This window comes from Crinia signifera, chromosome 4 (genome assembly GCF_055691185.1).
Source record: "Crinia signifera chromosome 4, ASM5569118v1, whole genome shotgun sequence".
NCBI classification, from domain to species: domain Eukaryota; kingdom Metazoa; phylum Chordata; class Amphibia; order Anura; family Myobatrachidae; genus Crinia; species Crinia signifera.
The window spans coordinates 179027635-179044494 of record NC_139220.1 but is presented as its reverse complement, the minus strand read 5'-3'; the positions used below and the strand labels follow the sequence as shown (position 1 = coordinate 179044494).

At 36.5% G+C, this 16860-nt stretch overlaps 1 protein-coding gene across 2 annotated transcripts in view; it reads left to right on the top strand.

Annotated features, from left to right (window-relative positions):
- SEMA3A (semaphorin 3A) overlaps window positions 1–16363 on the top strand; it is a 221723-nt gene extending 205360 nt beyond the window's left edge. For both annotated transcript variants that reach the window (XM_083183085.1, XM_083183084.1), the window contains exons 16-17: window positions 7394–7533; window positions 10264–16363. In XM_083183085.1, coding sequence (XP_083039211.1) covers window positions 7394–7533; window positions 10264–10722 — 599 coding nt within the window. In that variant the 3' untranslated portion in view covers window positions 10723–16363. The remainder of the gene's footprint in view (window positions 1–7393; window positions 7534–10263) is intronic.
- The last annotated feature ends 497 nt before the right edge of the window (window positions 16364–16860 follow it).

Sequence of the window (16860 nt, the reverse complement as noted above, 5' to 3'; positions counted from 1 at the left end):
AGCAGGAGAGAGGAAGAAAGGATCAAGAATGTGAGCGTGTCAGGGAGAGACGGGGAGAGTGTGTCAGATAGAGAGAGAGAGAGACAGTGCCAAGTGTATAGGTAGGGGGGAGAAAGAAAGAGTGATACTGTTAGAGAGGGAAAGGGAGGAATGAAGGAGAGGGAAAAGAGGTGGATAGAAGAGAGATAGAGGTGAAAGAGACAAGGGGCAGAGAGAGAAAGAGATGTGAGAAAGCAGAGGAGCGAGAGAGGGTTGAGAGAAAGAGGGGACAGGGAGAAGACAGCAGGAGGTGGGGGAGAGAGAATGTGGCACCCCAGCCTGGGGTACCCCATTTTGCCCCAAGGCACTCCGTGGTGAATCAGCGTTAGGTGGTTGCAAAGCAACCAACTCACCCAAGGAGAAGAACCCGGCAGCCATGGAGGGAGGTACAGAGGCGCATGATTGGGGCCGTGGCGTGACACCCGCTCCCTCCGATTGAGCCCTGTGTGATGGACAGCTTAGAAAGAAGGAAGGTGAAGATGCGGAGACGTGGTGAACGTCACAGGAGGAGACGGCGAGTAGCGCAGTGGCCTGCCCGGAAGAGAGCGGCATGAAGGGACCGCCTGCAACGGGAGCCGGGAAGAGAGCCAGCAGCCGGAGAGATGAGAGGACCGGAGCAGTGGTGATTCACCACTGGTGAAGAGGATCAAGGGGGTGCAGGGGATAGCCTGCTAGGGCCCCGCCCCCCCCCCCCCCCCAAGCCCCGGGCCCCATAGCAATTGCATCCCCTGCACCCTCAATAGTTACGCCACTGTATGGGGATGAGGGGCAATTGCACACAGTCCAAACCACCATTGCTGACCCTCCCAACACTATGCAGGGCCACACATACCAGAGCACCGGTTGTCAGTTGTTTGGGGGCATTAGCAAGTGCTGACTACAGACTACAGAATATAGCTCTTTACTACTCCATTGCAACCTTCTTACATTAGATAGTGTTTGTCCACCTTAAGATTCGCATTATTATAGTAAATAATGGCGTTAGCTCTCAGCAAGCATAGTACAAACAAAAAATTGACAGAGTTCATTCACAAAACTGTCATTTTATTATTATTTTTTTGTATAAAATACAGACGTATATATGTTTGTATTAGATTTTCCATGCTTTAGCAAGTAGTGTTTTCTTTTTGCTTGGTTCCAGTTTAAGATGAGCAGACAGTATATATTTCTCCTTTTGCCAGCACAATACTGTGAGCTCGGTTTACAGGCAAATAAAGGTGCATTGTATAGTACAGTATAATGTGCTCAACACACTAAAGAGAACTCTAGTGTGAAAAGAGTATTGTATAACAGAGAAGCAGGCTGCTTTACAGTAATGCTGCAAAGCTCCAACTTTACTAATTTGCATTGCACCGTATAGCTATAATCTACAGTATGTATAAAAATGGTACATAAAACAGCAGTTCATCCAATCTGCTGTGTGATTAGTATAGGACTGGGAACACTAAAGGTCAAATTTACCTGGGGAAACAGTAGCAAAAATTTCATAGAATTTAGGAAAGAGCTGAACAATTTGAGGAGCAGTTTTAACATTTTTCCTCATTTCGTGTATCTGGTAATACAGTTGTATATGAATGCATTTAAAGACATGAGCAACTAGCGCCACCTTGTGGAGCTAAGATGTTTGAATTTATTTAATTTGTACCGCAAAATCTAGTACAATAAATAATGTGTGATTTGTCCATGACCGCTTTAATCATCTTGAAATGCCATCTTTATTCATATTGACACTTTGGTGGGATTGTTGAACAAATGTACTTATTTATAAGACAGTACTGTATTTCAAGCTTTAGACTTGAGCAAATGACTGAATTATTTCACCTTTACTAAATGCTGCATAATGTATTCTCACACTATTGCTAAGCATATAGGCCCTTATTCTGGTTCACTCGCAGATTCAAATTCCTTCTCAAATGGACCAAACCATGTACACTGTAGGGGGGGGCAGATGTAACATGTGCAGAGAGATTTAGGTTTGGGTGAGTTATTTTGTTTCTGTGCAGGGAAAATACTGGCTGCTTTATTTGTACACTGCAATATAGATATATAATTATCTCTGCACAAGTTACTTCTGCCACACCTGCAGTGCACATGGTTTTGTCCATTTGAGAAGGAATTTGACTTTGCGAGTGAACCAGAATAATCCCCATAAAACCTTATCATATTTCTTTCAGTATTAACAACTACCTACTTTGCATTAAATGTGATGCATTACGTGATAATTCTGTAATCAGTGATACGAAACCATTAGTCAGCTTAGTCTTAAGTATTGCAAACCAATATAAAAGTTACTACCTCAGCAATAAAATGTAATGTGTTTACTGAAGTGCACACTCCCCATTACTCTCGCATTAAAGTACATGCTTTTATTAGTGTCGTTTAACACTAGTAAAAGCATGAAAAAGAGAAAGAACCCCAGTGAGTCCAATAACCTCTATTCTCATTGCTTTATTTACTTGCACTCATGTGATGTATACCCATTGGAGTGAATTGGTTATACTCCATTAAACCCCTGACCTGTTGCATCTCTACCTCTGGTGATGCCTAGTGCAGCATCGTATGATGCACGCATGCTGAAAGTGCACACCATAAGTAGTGGGGTTGGCCTTGCAAGTAGGGGGCATTTTCATCACTTAGGGGGTCTGGGAGATGCAGTCTCCCACTGAGGACTAGTCTTTGTGCATTGCCAGCTCCTACACTATCACAGTAGCTAATATTACTCCTATCACTGACCAGGAGTCAGCATTTTGGTGTAACCCCCTCAGCACCCGGGTGCAGCCCACCCCTCCTCCCCCTTGCTGCAACTATGAGCTATTTTTAACCCACTGCATGTGAATGTCTCAGATTAATGCAATAACAGGGGATAAGGGTCAAAAGTTTGACAGTGTCTAGGTTGACCCAAATTGGTTGACATGGACAAGGTCAAAGTAGACAAAAGGTCAACACAAGCAAAAAAGGTCAACATTTTTTGTGTCAGTTTATTTCAGCAAATTGACCCTAAATTTGTGTATTACATCCCCTTGCATGGCTTGCTTTGTGCCAGGTGCCTCATTCCAGTACACACTGCTACTTTTTAGCATTTTACCACACTTACATTTTGCCAATGTAATAATGGTCCACGTTTCCAAATTACCTATCTGGTGCACAGCTGTAGTCAATACTAACATTTTCAAACTTGCTGCATACATTCCTACTATAAATCCACAGATTGCCTTACAAACATGAACTCTTGGTAGATTTTGAGCACAGGTTTGGTCACCCTTGATGTAGACCATATACATGTATACCATATGGTGTTGACCTATTAACTGAACACGCAATTGGGGATGGTTTTCATTATCATGTGTTTGTATATGTATGTATACATGTATGTATGTATGTATGTATGTATGTATGTATGTATGTGTGTATGTATGTATATACTTTTGTATATACAGTATGTATATACAAAAATGTCATGTCATGTATCAACATTTCAAGGTTTTTAATGTAACCCCTTCATCAGGGTATCCTGACAAAGGGGTTACATTAAAAACTTTGAAACGTTGATTTATTACCTGTGTCTCGTAATGGATTTATTTTAAAGTGCCACCTTTATTTGCGGTTATGTTAGACTCCTGCATGAGCACCTAGAAGCCCCCCCCCCCCCCATTAATTTACATATGTAGCACTACCCATCAATGGACTTTATGTCAAATTTGTGTTAATTTTGCATTTAAATGGATGTTTAGTATTCATCATTTCCATATTTCTGTGTTTTTTTTTTGTTTTTTTTTTAAACAGATATGCTTTAGGGAACATCTGAAACTATTATATAAACCATATGATATTTTATTTTTAGTTTTTTTTATGTATGGAATTCAGATGGCTGTATCCACTAAAAAAATGATGAAAGCTAGCAAAAACAAACAAGGGGTCATTTCACAAAAGTTTATTTTTTAACAGAGACTGCTTTTTAAACAGTTTTCTTGGATAAGAATTTCAGTCATACACAATCAGTGATCAAAGGTTTGCAGAGGAGGATGTTAGGAAAAAGCAGTATTTCAGAATTCATACTGAGCATGGTTTGAACTTTTGCTCATGCAACTGTAGGAACAGTTTAAGAGAAAGATAAATGAATTCAGAGCTAAAAACAAACATAATTGCTATGTTTTTCTTTATTTCATAACATGCCCTTCAATCATGTATACGTGTGAATATTTTAATTTAACCAGTTGAAATCACAAAGTTAAATAGCTAAAAAGAAAAAGTAGAAGCGTGAGGTACAGCAGAGAAACACACGTATGGGTTCCATTCACAAAGATCACATCCCCAATTTAGAGTGAGCCTGATTTAAATGTGTTTGGAGGTGCAAAGTGATTCACAAAACACTGATGTATCTCCCACCTGATGGTGCCAGAAAGATACAATACATGTCCTTTGTATCAGTAGTGTGTTGCCTCTTACGGCCTTACCATATAAGTGTTAATGATGCATCTTTTATGTAAGCAGCAGCATTGATAGCAACTAAAACCACATAGGAAGTAGACCCAGTGTGCACTACCATGACCGGACCATTAGGACCAGCCCTACGTACTTTTCTAGATCCATTGATTGTGCACACTTTGTTTTACTGCTGTGCTGATTTATCATACACAATGGGGTTTAAAGTTTTATTTTCACATGATTCATGGTTCTCCATCCAATCAACTCCAAACTGTCATTTTTTAAGCACAAGACAATGAGGAGCTGGAGGACCATGAGTTTTAAAACTTGTTGCGTATGAAAAAAAGTCATTGATAAATAAGAACCTCATTGAACTATATTTATCTGTGGAGTTTTCATTGCGTATTTATTAAGTTGGTCCTCTGTGAATGAAAATTATTTTTTTTAAGCTAAGAATAATAGAAGTATTATTTTGTATCAGAATATTTTTGAATTCCTGATTTTGTTTTTTGAAAATCTACTTATGTCTTTTGTTGAGCAATATAGTTGATGTATTTGCACTCCTTATATTTTCAACACATTTGTTCTGTCATCAAAATCACAATTGAGCTTTCATCAAAATAACCATTGTTCTTTCAAAGGAAGAGGGGGGCTGGGTGAGATTCTTCTTGTGTGGTACAGGGGTAGCACACATTCAGGTGGGCCCTAAGTTTCCAGCACTTCCCGAAATGTGACCTTCTCACTTTCCGTTCTGGTGGTCTCTTTATTAGGCATTGTAAATATTTTGTTATCCTACTGTGTTTTTTATCATGTAAGGTGTGACGTTCATGCTTTATGTCCCTTAACTGCTTTAAATACGGATTTTTGCAAATGTGTGGCTTGTTTAGAAGATTTGGGAGCATAAACACCATTTTCAGTAACGTATGCCAAGAGAATAATAGCCTGTAATTGCAAAGTGATTTTTTACAGCATGATTAATACTCTGGAAGCTCTGTTCTTGAGAAAGGAAATAATTAGTAGCACAATTTAAACAGCAGTGTTTGTTCTCCCAATTCGTTGAATATAAATATATTATGGAAATAATTGATTGGAGATTGCTTCCTCAATAACATTGCCACTGATTGTAAATCGTTCCCATAAAACAACATACAATAGCTGAGTGCAGTGTATTGGGGAAAACATGTTTTTAACCATGCAGCCGCAAACTCAATTTAAATGAAAAACCACAAGGCTTGATTACATAAATTGTAAAGTATACCTCCCAATTTTCTTGTTAAAAAGGGAAGTTAAAGAACTATGTGACTGGATTGGTTAAAATGTGTTTGCCAATTTCTGTCATTTTTTTTCTCCAAATAAAATTTTACAACTTCTACTAAGTGGGAAGAAATAAAATATTTCAAAATGTAATTTGACTCTTATTAAATTCCTGGTAAAAATTGTCTAGCACTTGGTGTTTTAAAATGTTATACAGTCCTTATTTGACATATTTCAAACACTGCAGAAGTTAAGCTAGCTGAGAGTTTATCATTTTAACTTGCATTAGGGATCATTCACTTCTGAATCACAGAAGCATGCAGCCGTGATAGCGATCACATTTTGTCATAAACCGCCAAGAAGAGTTCACAGGGATAAGTAATAACTAAGCTAAATTGAAAAAAAAAAAAAAAAACATATTTAATGAGTGATTTATAATAGGAGCTCCTGTGTATAAAATAAGATGGGGCATGTTTAATAAATGTCACAATACTTTTAGCTCTCGAAAAGACAGGAAGATAAAACAATCATTTTAATTTATGTTTTTATGATAACAAAATCATCTTATTGTATCTGAGATAAATAACTTTTGTTTGCATTTTTTCTTATTCATAATACTTTTATTTAATTGCATTCCAGTTTATTAATTTGCAATCAATACAGGTTAAGTATCCCTAATCCAAATTATTCCGAAAACCATACAGAAAGCAAAAAAATATTTATTTCTTGCTAAAAACCTACTGGGGATATCTGTAAGAGCTCTACTGGGGACATGATATGCAACTGGCACTACTGGGGACATCTGTAACAGCACTACTGGGGACATGATATGTAACTGGCACTAAATATGTGCAAGAAAGTAATTGCTTGGCATTCAAATTCAGTATATTATATAGTACACACACTTTGTTTCATGTTCTGAAACCTTGCTTTTTTATGCACAAAAAAATAGATTTGTGTGTATTTCATGTTTGATGTGTTTGTACAACATACTGTGAATACAAAATACCTCAAGATACATCATTGAAATATAAAAATATTCTGAAATACGGAATAATCTGTTATCCAAAATTCTCGGGACCAGAAGAATTTTGGATAACGGATTATTCCGTATTTCAGAATATTTTAGGGATACTCAACCTTTATGGGCAATATATATATATATATATATATATATATATATATATATATATATATACACTGTGTAACGGACCGGCACTCTCCACAATAAGTTCAACGATACTGAGTGCCTTTGCCAGAATTGGATACAAAGCAGGAACCCTCAGGAGGATTAAGCACATCACTGCAGCAGTTTCTTGAATGAAAAAACTTTGTTTATTAGCCTCGACGGGCCATTTCGGGGCTCAACCCCTTCCTCAAGAGACTTTCAAACAGTACCTGTTTGAAAGTCTCTTGAGGAAGGGGTTGAGCCCCGAAACGGCCCGTCAAGGCTAATAAACAAAGTTTTTTCATTCAAGAAATTGCTGCAGTGATGTGCTTAATCCTCCTGAGGGTTCCTGCTTTATATATATATATATATATATATATATATATATATATATATATATATATATATATATATATATATACTAATCTTGAATAGGGATCAGTTGTACAAATGTCATTTGCCCTACAAAAAAAATCTCTTCTCACATGGCAGTGTTCATACTTTCAGATGATCCGCACAGACAGAATCTGGAAGAGAAGATCATCTATGGCGTTGAAAACAGCAGCACATTCCTAGAATGCAGTCCTAAATCACAGCGTGCCATAGTTTCTTGGCACTTCCAGAAACAAAATGAAGACAAAAAAGAGGTGAATAGAACTTATATTTACATCACATTGATTACAATAAAGTTTATTTTGTTATATAAAATAGTGCATATACTGTAGCACAGACACTGTTGTAACACAAGCTTAATCTAGGCAATATCCACCACTGCCAAAAAGTCACAAAAATATAAATCCACAAAAATTTTATTTGCCCATTACCAACTCTTCTGTACTTTTCTATTTTCCATAAACATTTTAGTGATAATTTAATTACAGATTAATAACCTGAGAGTTACTATGGAATCATGGAAAAGGATATCTTATTCCTAATATCCCTTCATTGTGCTAAGCAATGCTTATAAAAATAAAAGACCTGTTATGCAATTTGTTACCTCCATATTTGGGGAACACTTTATTTGGGTAGACTAAGAGAAATAAAACCCTTCTTTCCATTGTGCCTCCCAAGAAGTTGCATTTGGTCTAGTCATCAACTATTTAAGATTGAGCAGATCATGTTACTTGATTATTATTTGGCATACCAGAAATAGCTTAACAAGCATTTCTTAACAGTACCTATAAACAAATATACTATAAAACGCAATTCATACTGTTGATGCATAGTTTCATTGCAGAATGTTATGATGATAATAACATAAATTTAGCAAAAATGCACCTTATTATGATTTAAATTTGAAAAATGTTAAAAATGAAATGTAATTACTGAGTGTACTTTAGCAAATGTCATGTTAATTGGTTTTGGTACATACTGTATGATCAGCTCCTATACGTAATGCAAAAGAGAAGTACATACCCGCAGTCACTTAATATTTACAACTGTTTTTATAATGCTACAAGCAATCCAGCTATGTTTTCATCTCCTTATATTACATACACAGGAATTTTACTGAGTGTTTTTAAGCCATAGATCACTTTTAAAGCTAAAAACAGTTGAGGATTCCTCTAGGTGCAAAGGCTAAACAAAAACATGGCGTGTTTTCCAAACTTATCTAAACATAAGGGAATTCACACATGACTCTTGTGACATTGTTAAGAAAGCAACACTATAACCGCCCTATCTGTGAAGTAAGTGTAAAACATTACAAGCCTGTTAAATCACTGAATTTGCTTGATTGGGGAATTCGAGCAAGTTGGAAAGCCGGTCATCTGGTTTCACTGGTTCTTAAAGAGCTACAATGAGCTTTTTTAGTCAAACATTTATTCAAGGTGTGTTATATTTTAATATGCAAAAAAAACTGTTGGCCTCCATTTGATTTTATATAAACATTGGGACTAAGTGAAGTTGGCTCGCTATGCAGTAAGTAATGGCTCGCTGACTAGCAAGCCCATAAACGTCACCGTTGCCTGGCCGAGCACCCCCCTTCCCAAATCCCCTCAGTACCATGCGAGGGGATGTGTACGTGAACACATCCCCTCACATGTGTCCAAAGTGGAGAGAAATCATTCAGTGGTTGCTGACCAGCAAATTATTTCTCTCCCTTTCAGTAATAAAAGTCAGTCTAAAGTGACATTATTTCCGTCGGAGTCCACCAATGAGGGGGTGGGTACTGATGTCATGTGACTTCAGCTTCCCTCCTAGAGCATGCATCCACCCCCCTTGAGCAGGCATCAGCTTGTCTGCGTTCCCATGGAAATGCCCAGCATTTTATGGGGATACCCATAAAACCCTCGGCGTTCTATTGCTGCCGCCCCCTACCCACCCCCTACCCGCCCCCCAGCCCTCCCTCTCCACAGTGAATGGCCTGGCGATTATGTAACTTACCGAAGCTGCTCGCTGCTGGGGTTTGCACATGCACAGAAATACGCATGTGCCAATCCCGATCATGGGTGCTGGGGCAGAATTCCAATCGCAATGAGCGCCCCATTGTGTGTAGGTCATAAAATGCAATTTTTGTTCATGCAGTTTGGGCTTTAGATTTACAGTTATAGATTTATAGCTATTATTTACAATGTCAATCAATCTACTACTATAAATGTTATTTCTGATTTACTAGTTGTTTCCCCATGTACTAGAATGCTGGTTGACTGCTAGTTTCCTTGTGGGCCACTTACATGTTTGTAAGTTGGAGATTTATCTGTATGGTTATAGCCAATAAATATGGGACACTAAGGAATACTTTGAGGATTTGGTGCAGGCCATACAGCTTTTTAGTTAACCGGTGTTAATATCCATTGATCTTATACTATAGTACCCAATAAATTACTCTCTTGTGAAACATCTCTTCAAGTTTAATTATATGTCAGTCTGCTGTAGTTCCAATCGTTTATAATGCTGTTGAAACTGAATAAAGATGTCTATAAAGTACTAAAAATTTATCTGCAACAATGGCTAAGTCTTAGCACACCATAAACTTCAGAAGATGGTGCAAATGCATTCTGCAGTCCAAGTCAGCTATTTAAGTGTCAGGCCCACGTATCCTTTTAAAAATCGAAATTTTTCAGTGGGTTGTACAGTACATCAGGCATTACTAGCACTATAAACCACTATACTTAGTGTAGGCACAACTAGTCTGCATATAGATTTGCAAGATTTACTTCAATAATGTTCATCATATATCTGCTGCATTTGATTTGTGCAATACTGTATGCGGAAGCAATTGATCTTTGATTAAAATATAAACTTGTAAACATTTATTTTAGCAAAACTTTATGGCTTTTGCGGATTTTTTTCCTATTTCAAACTAGCAAGTTTTAAAGTGTAATATTTCTGAAATCTGAACAGCCTGATTTTGATTTTTGTTTCCCTTCTTGTAGATAAGAATGGATGATCGTACAATTAAAACAGATCATGGCTTGCTCCTGCGCATCCTCAAGAAGAAAGATTCAGGGATTTACTATTGTAATGCCATAGAACATGGATTTATGCAAACTCTCCTCAAAGTAACTTTAGAAATTATTGATACAGAACATCTAGATGAACTATTGCATAAAGATGATGAAGGTGAAAATCACAAACACAACAAAGAACCATCAAATAGCATGTCTCCAACACAGAAGATTTGGTACAGAGACTTCATGCAGTTAATAAACCACCCAAATCTCAATACAATGGATGAATTTTGTGAGCAAGTATGGAAAAGAGATCGCAAACAGCGTCGGCAAAAAAATCCCAATGCCCAAGTTAGCCCTAATAAATGGAAGCATCTACAAGAAAATAAGAAGGGCAGAAACAGGAGGACCCATGAGTTTGAAAGGGCACCAAGGAGTGTCTGATCTGCATTACCTCTTCAAACCTCATCCGAGTAGGATTTGTATAGACATTAAACTGGAAAAATGCAATATTCATGAATCTTTTCATGGCATTATTTGGATGTTTACAGGGTGGAAAGTTCCACAAATTTTCCACTAAGTCTAAATAAAATACATTAGTAACTTTCCAAATAGACTTAGACTATTTAGTCAAAATATAAGAATTTAAAGACAAAGTGTCTCAGCTTGGTTTTCCCATTTCTAAAGCAATTATCAACCGATTGTTTTCTGTACTTCCTTCCTTTCCCAAGAAGAAACAGTTCATTTACCATCCTGCTATTGAAATGAGAAAAGCCTAGCATCAGTCAAAAACACAAATACGGAACCAGATATGACATTCAATATCCTTGTTAATGAAGAGTGCTCCTCAAGTTCAGATTGGATACACACATCTACTTTTGTCTAACACCATTGTGCATACTTGTATGGTAAGGTGGTATGATGCCTGGGAATCTATGAAATATAAACCATGGACTGCTACAATCATTTCTCCAATAACCAGCAAACAAGTTGGGCTAACTGATCTACTACTGATATCTTTAACCAGCTTTGACCTGAATTTGTATTGTACTAATTTTTAATTTAAATGTACCATGACAAATATGCAGTAAATGTAAGTCTTTTTTTGTTGTTTCTATAATAGTAATAGCAAAAATTATTTTGTCTTGCACGCATTTATTCACAAAAAAGAAAATGTCTTTATTTTATTTTTTGTTCACATTTTTAAGAAGTGCTGAATTGAATGCTTAACAAGGGAATGATGTGTCATATTTCTAACCTATTTTCTAAGCTAAAAATAAAGTAGAATGCAAGACTTAAAATTGCTACTTGATGAGTATACAGAAAACAAATATTCTGGAAAAAAGATGTTTTGGATCTAGTAACTAAGAAGGAAAATTGGTTTTATAACCTTCTGAGTTTTTCAGTTAATTCAAGGTTATCACACATGGTGCAATTGCAGCATATTTGGTTAATTTGACCACATTGACTAAATATTATCTAGAATCAGCTCAATACAGTTGACCAAAATTAATAAGAAATATGACCTTAATTTCTACCTGCGTGGGGTCATTGCTTTACCGTCTGTGCAGCCAATGGAAGAAATGTGATCCAGATGCTTGACCAAATACTTAAATGCCCAGAATAGTGAAATCTGGCTAACCATTTGTGGCCAAATTGTGCTTAAATATGAAATAATGGAGTAAAGATGGTGATTGTTTTCCTGCTAAACACCTTGAAATACAGAAAAGGAAATCCATATAAAAATAATAAAATAATATCTATATGTGTGTATGTACATGTGTGTGTGATATATATATATATATATATATATATATATATATATATATATATATATATATATATATATATATATATATATATATAAAATAACACCCAAGTTGGCCGGAGGTGCAGGTCGAACTTGGACATTTTTTTAAAGCAGCAATCATTTACCATTTGCCATAAAAGTGCATAGAAAGTGCACAATGCAGTGGAATTTCATCTAAACATACATTTGACAATAACACAGAATAAAATGTTGCAATTAACTTTAGTAAAGAGAAGGATTATTTTCAAACATAAAATAATTCGTTAATAGACAAAATTAATTTGTATTAAAATAGATACCAAATATCTCACCAAATAACCTCCAGTGATTCTTAAGGTGGTGGAAACGTCCAAATGAAATATCTCACTCTGGTGCTGTAGATTATGGATGTCAGTCTGTGATGGTTGGTACCTCATGGACATGAGTCACCTTCAATTCATGATACATGAGAAGAAATACCTGGCTCAATTAGAAGTTCTCATAAGAAGACATTTTCATGTACAGTATATATAATGTAGTTTCTTTTTAAATGTCTATTGTATTTATTTCAAGTGGCTTAGTGCCTAAACAATCACCCTTTTTTTCAATTATTGGGTTTTGAGTCCTCTTTTTAGTGAGAAGGGCAGTGTGTTTTTAGGCTGCTGTATTTACACCCGGTGGGCCCCAGGTGTTAACCTTATACATTTCTTAAATATGAAATGTCTTCATATTATATTGATCTAATTTTTTTGGAAATGAATCCATTAGACATGTTTGTTTGTTTGTTTGCTTATTTATTTGTGCCCAATGAGTTACTATGAATACCATAGGTAATTACATTAAACAATATCTGTTACAATCCAGCCTTTCAGCATGATTGCCAAATGATCACATCAGGCTGAAAGGTAGGTCACATATGGCAGAACCAATGATGGCTGTACACAGATTTATTCATTTAGCAATAATTAGTCATGCTAGGAACTACAGGGCGCCCATGCATACTATTTTTGACCAATGAGGTTGTTTATAGGCAACTTTTTGTTACAACATGACATTTGTTTTGTAGTTATTTAACCCCTTCAGTGGTGATTTTTTTTTTTTTGGTAGCGCTCCCCACTGGGCGAGTTTTTTAGGGGGAGCAATACCTAAAAAAAAACACAACACTGTGTGTAGGGTCCGGGCAGTGCCGCTGAACACTATGTCAGCCACTGCCCAGCCCTGCGCCCCAGCGCCCCGTCCTTGCATGCAGAAACCTGGCTTGTCATAAGCCAGCGCTGCAGGCTGTAATACAACAGCCGGGGGGGGGGGGAGGGGTGAGGAGGAGGTGCAGCGGTGTAGCTAAACAGTGGCAATCCTGAGAATTTTCCGGGTTTGCCAGTCTGGGCACTAAGGCATAGCCCTGAAAATTCTCGGGATTACCAGTGAAGGGGTAAATACGATAATCATTATTGCAGTACTGTTAAATAATTAAAAAAATTAACAGCAAATAGTGCAAGGTATACAAAAATAACAAATGTTGACTATACAACAATACAACTCTTTAAAGCTAGAAAATATTTGTATTTATATATTTTCTTCATTGTATTGGTTCAACCTTGCAGTTCACGGAAAGACTCATAGGGCCGTATTCAATTGTCATATTGCACCCGATCTCTCTGTAAAGTGACACATATCATGCTCCTGAAGGATGGCTAAACCCGACCAAACTAATGGGCACTCCACAAAAAGTCCCATTTGAGCACTGAAATGGTTGACTTTTCACAGACTTCAGCTCACCACCACCGAGGGGTGCGAGCTGAAATGACGGCGGCGGCAGCTAGACACGCCCGGACTGAGTCACATTTGAATATCTCTGTTGTGAGCCCTCTAGTGCTGCCTGTCCGGCAAACATTTCAATACAGCCCATATAGCACATTACAGTAAACTGCTAAATATTTCCGAAAACATTTATGACAATTTTATTATTACTTTCTATCCTGTTCCATTTTCTTCTCTAGGTAATACACAGTGAAATGATTTATAAACAGTGTTGCATTTGTTTTATTAAGATATCACTTTAAAAGCTAAAACATGTCTGATATATTATTGTGAATAGTTTATACAGTATTTTATTATTGTGCAGTATTTTTCTAATATAATTTTAGTATCTCTTTAGTGGCACCATTATAAAACTGCCGTTAACCACTATTTTGAGAGTCACCCGCTGTGTTCTTGCAGTTGCACTGAGAACGTTTTTTTTTTTAAATTACATTTTGTTTTTCAGTTTGTTGTTTAGTTTATTTATCATGATATTAGATAGACATGAACAATATATAAATAAAACCTTTAACATCATATATTTGTTAAATACCTTGCCTATCTACTTCAACTGCCACCTTTGTATAGCGCACTACGACACATCACCATTGATAAAGTTGGTAGCAGACTATGGGATCTGTGTTTTGTTTTTTGAGAAAAACGAATGGCTTCAGCACAAAGTTTTTTTTTATCACAGAAAATATGGATAATTAAAAATGACCACAGGCTGCCAGTATTTTGTTAATAATGTGTCCCATTTATTGTTTTTTTTTTATCAGTATAATTAGTGTAGTCATCATTTTGCTAACTCAGATGAAAGTAACATCAATAATATACTATAACCACAACGCTGTGTGGCAGTGAGGCAGCTTTGTTGTACTTCCTTCCTTTGAACTACTCACCTTACCCATGATTTGGAGGACCACCAATACTTTAACACATTGAAAGCAGCCAATCAATTGATAATTAACCAGTCATGGCAATAGCTGAATAGGAGGTCTTGTTCGAGCAGTAAAAGCCCTACAAAGCCTGTATTACGAGGAATCATGTAGTGAAAACTGATACAACTCATGAGCATGATTGTAAAGATTTGAAGGAATTATCTAACCCTTTCTACACAAATACACAATCATAAAATCAGTGCCCTCTGCTCAAGTGTCCAAGGGTGTAAATACCATAGGTGCAAGGGGTGCAGCTGCTATGGGGCCCAGAGTTGAGGGGGTCCCATCTTTACTGTCTAATGTGTTTTACATACATGTATCACCATCAGTTGGTAAATGGGGTCCCTTACAAACTTTTGCTATGGGGCCTACTGATACCTAGTTACGCCCCTGCAAGTGTCAATAAAAGTTAACATGCATATGTACTGGAGAGATGTAATAGACACCGTTTATCTAAATCATTTTCTGAATACATTTTATTTTTACTGTATTTATTTCACATGGCATTCTGTTTGATTCAGCACACATTACTAAATAGATATTTAAGTTTTGACTATTGCCTTTTTGATGTTATAGCATCGCAGCTCGTCATTCAGGATTATTTATTAATGCCTATTTTGGTGTACCAAAATATTGAAGCCTTTATCTACCATCAAATATAATCATGGATCCAAAACATGTATTTTATTCAGAATATTTGTCTGTATGTCCTCTTATTGTTTCTTCCCAATGGTTGCAAAAGCACAATGTGGTTTCCAACCATAACAATGGCACCTGTGTGTTGGCACAAGAACTCCACATATCCCCAACTTACATCTACCCACCTTAGAATCATAATGACTTACAAAATATAGCACAGATGGGCCCCACTGCAGTAGTTGATAAATAAATTTGGTTCTAGGTAAGTCAAGTAGCTGGGAAGTACACGGTTTATGTAGATAGTACCACACATCTTATTAAATAGTCTTCCACTGTCATCTTCATGAATCATACAACATGAAAAGTCTGTATTTTGGATGACGATGCAGAAATTGTGCAAAATGTGGCTTAGCAATTACTGTACAGATTCATGGCCCACTTATAGCAACTACTGTATGTAATAATGACCTCAAAGAAACTAATTGCATGTGAACAAACAGTTTCTGATTCTATTTTATGCAGTATTTAGTGTTATCAATCGTATGTGTTTAAATAGTTTGGTTTTGCTACCTAAACATTAGCCAAAAGAGATGTAAATATTTTTAAATAGTTAGGGAGATACAGTGTAATGTACTGATAACCATAGGTACTCCATTTCAATGTGGTCATGTACAGTATATCCATACAGTACACAAGACCAAACATCAGCCGCATACTATGGCCTAGCAGTGGTAATTTTGCTGTTTTAGGTGTGTTTCTATCAAGCCGAAGAACAACGTGCATATGTTTCATTGCTATATTTATCAATACATTGTAATGGGGAATTAAAAACTGGAGAGGAAATGTATTGAGACTTGCTGCTGTAAATTATTCTTTTTGGCATGTATTCAGTTGTTAAATAAACATTTCTTCAAAATAATTGAAATTTGGTATTTTTGTAAATAAAGCATATAACGGGTTACAAAATACTCCATTTAAAAGTGTCCATATTAGTGCAGATCAATGCTGAGTTGTTTAGGAATAAAAATGTACTGTATGCTCTAGTTATCTATTTGTGTATTTATTGCCACTTGCATTCCCAATGTGCTGCAACGAACAACATTGGCTATCATTGTGGGGGTCTTTTTCCTTATACCATGTAGGAAAGAGCAGCATGCAGTATTATTACAGTATACTGTATGTGGTGTTTGAGTCACTTTACTGTAAGTATGGAGTTCAGATGCATTCTGTAAGTGCTACTGAGGCATTGTATCCAAGGGACAAATCTGCAGTAGCTAAGAACTTATATATTTAAGATGTTAAATACCTATTAATATTTTAATATAAATGTATGGACAATACAATTCTACTGCATGCCCCCTGCTGGCCATGCATGTTAAAGGGCATCTATCAGAGCGATTCAATGCATTAGCATTT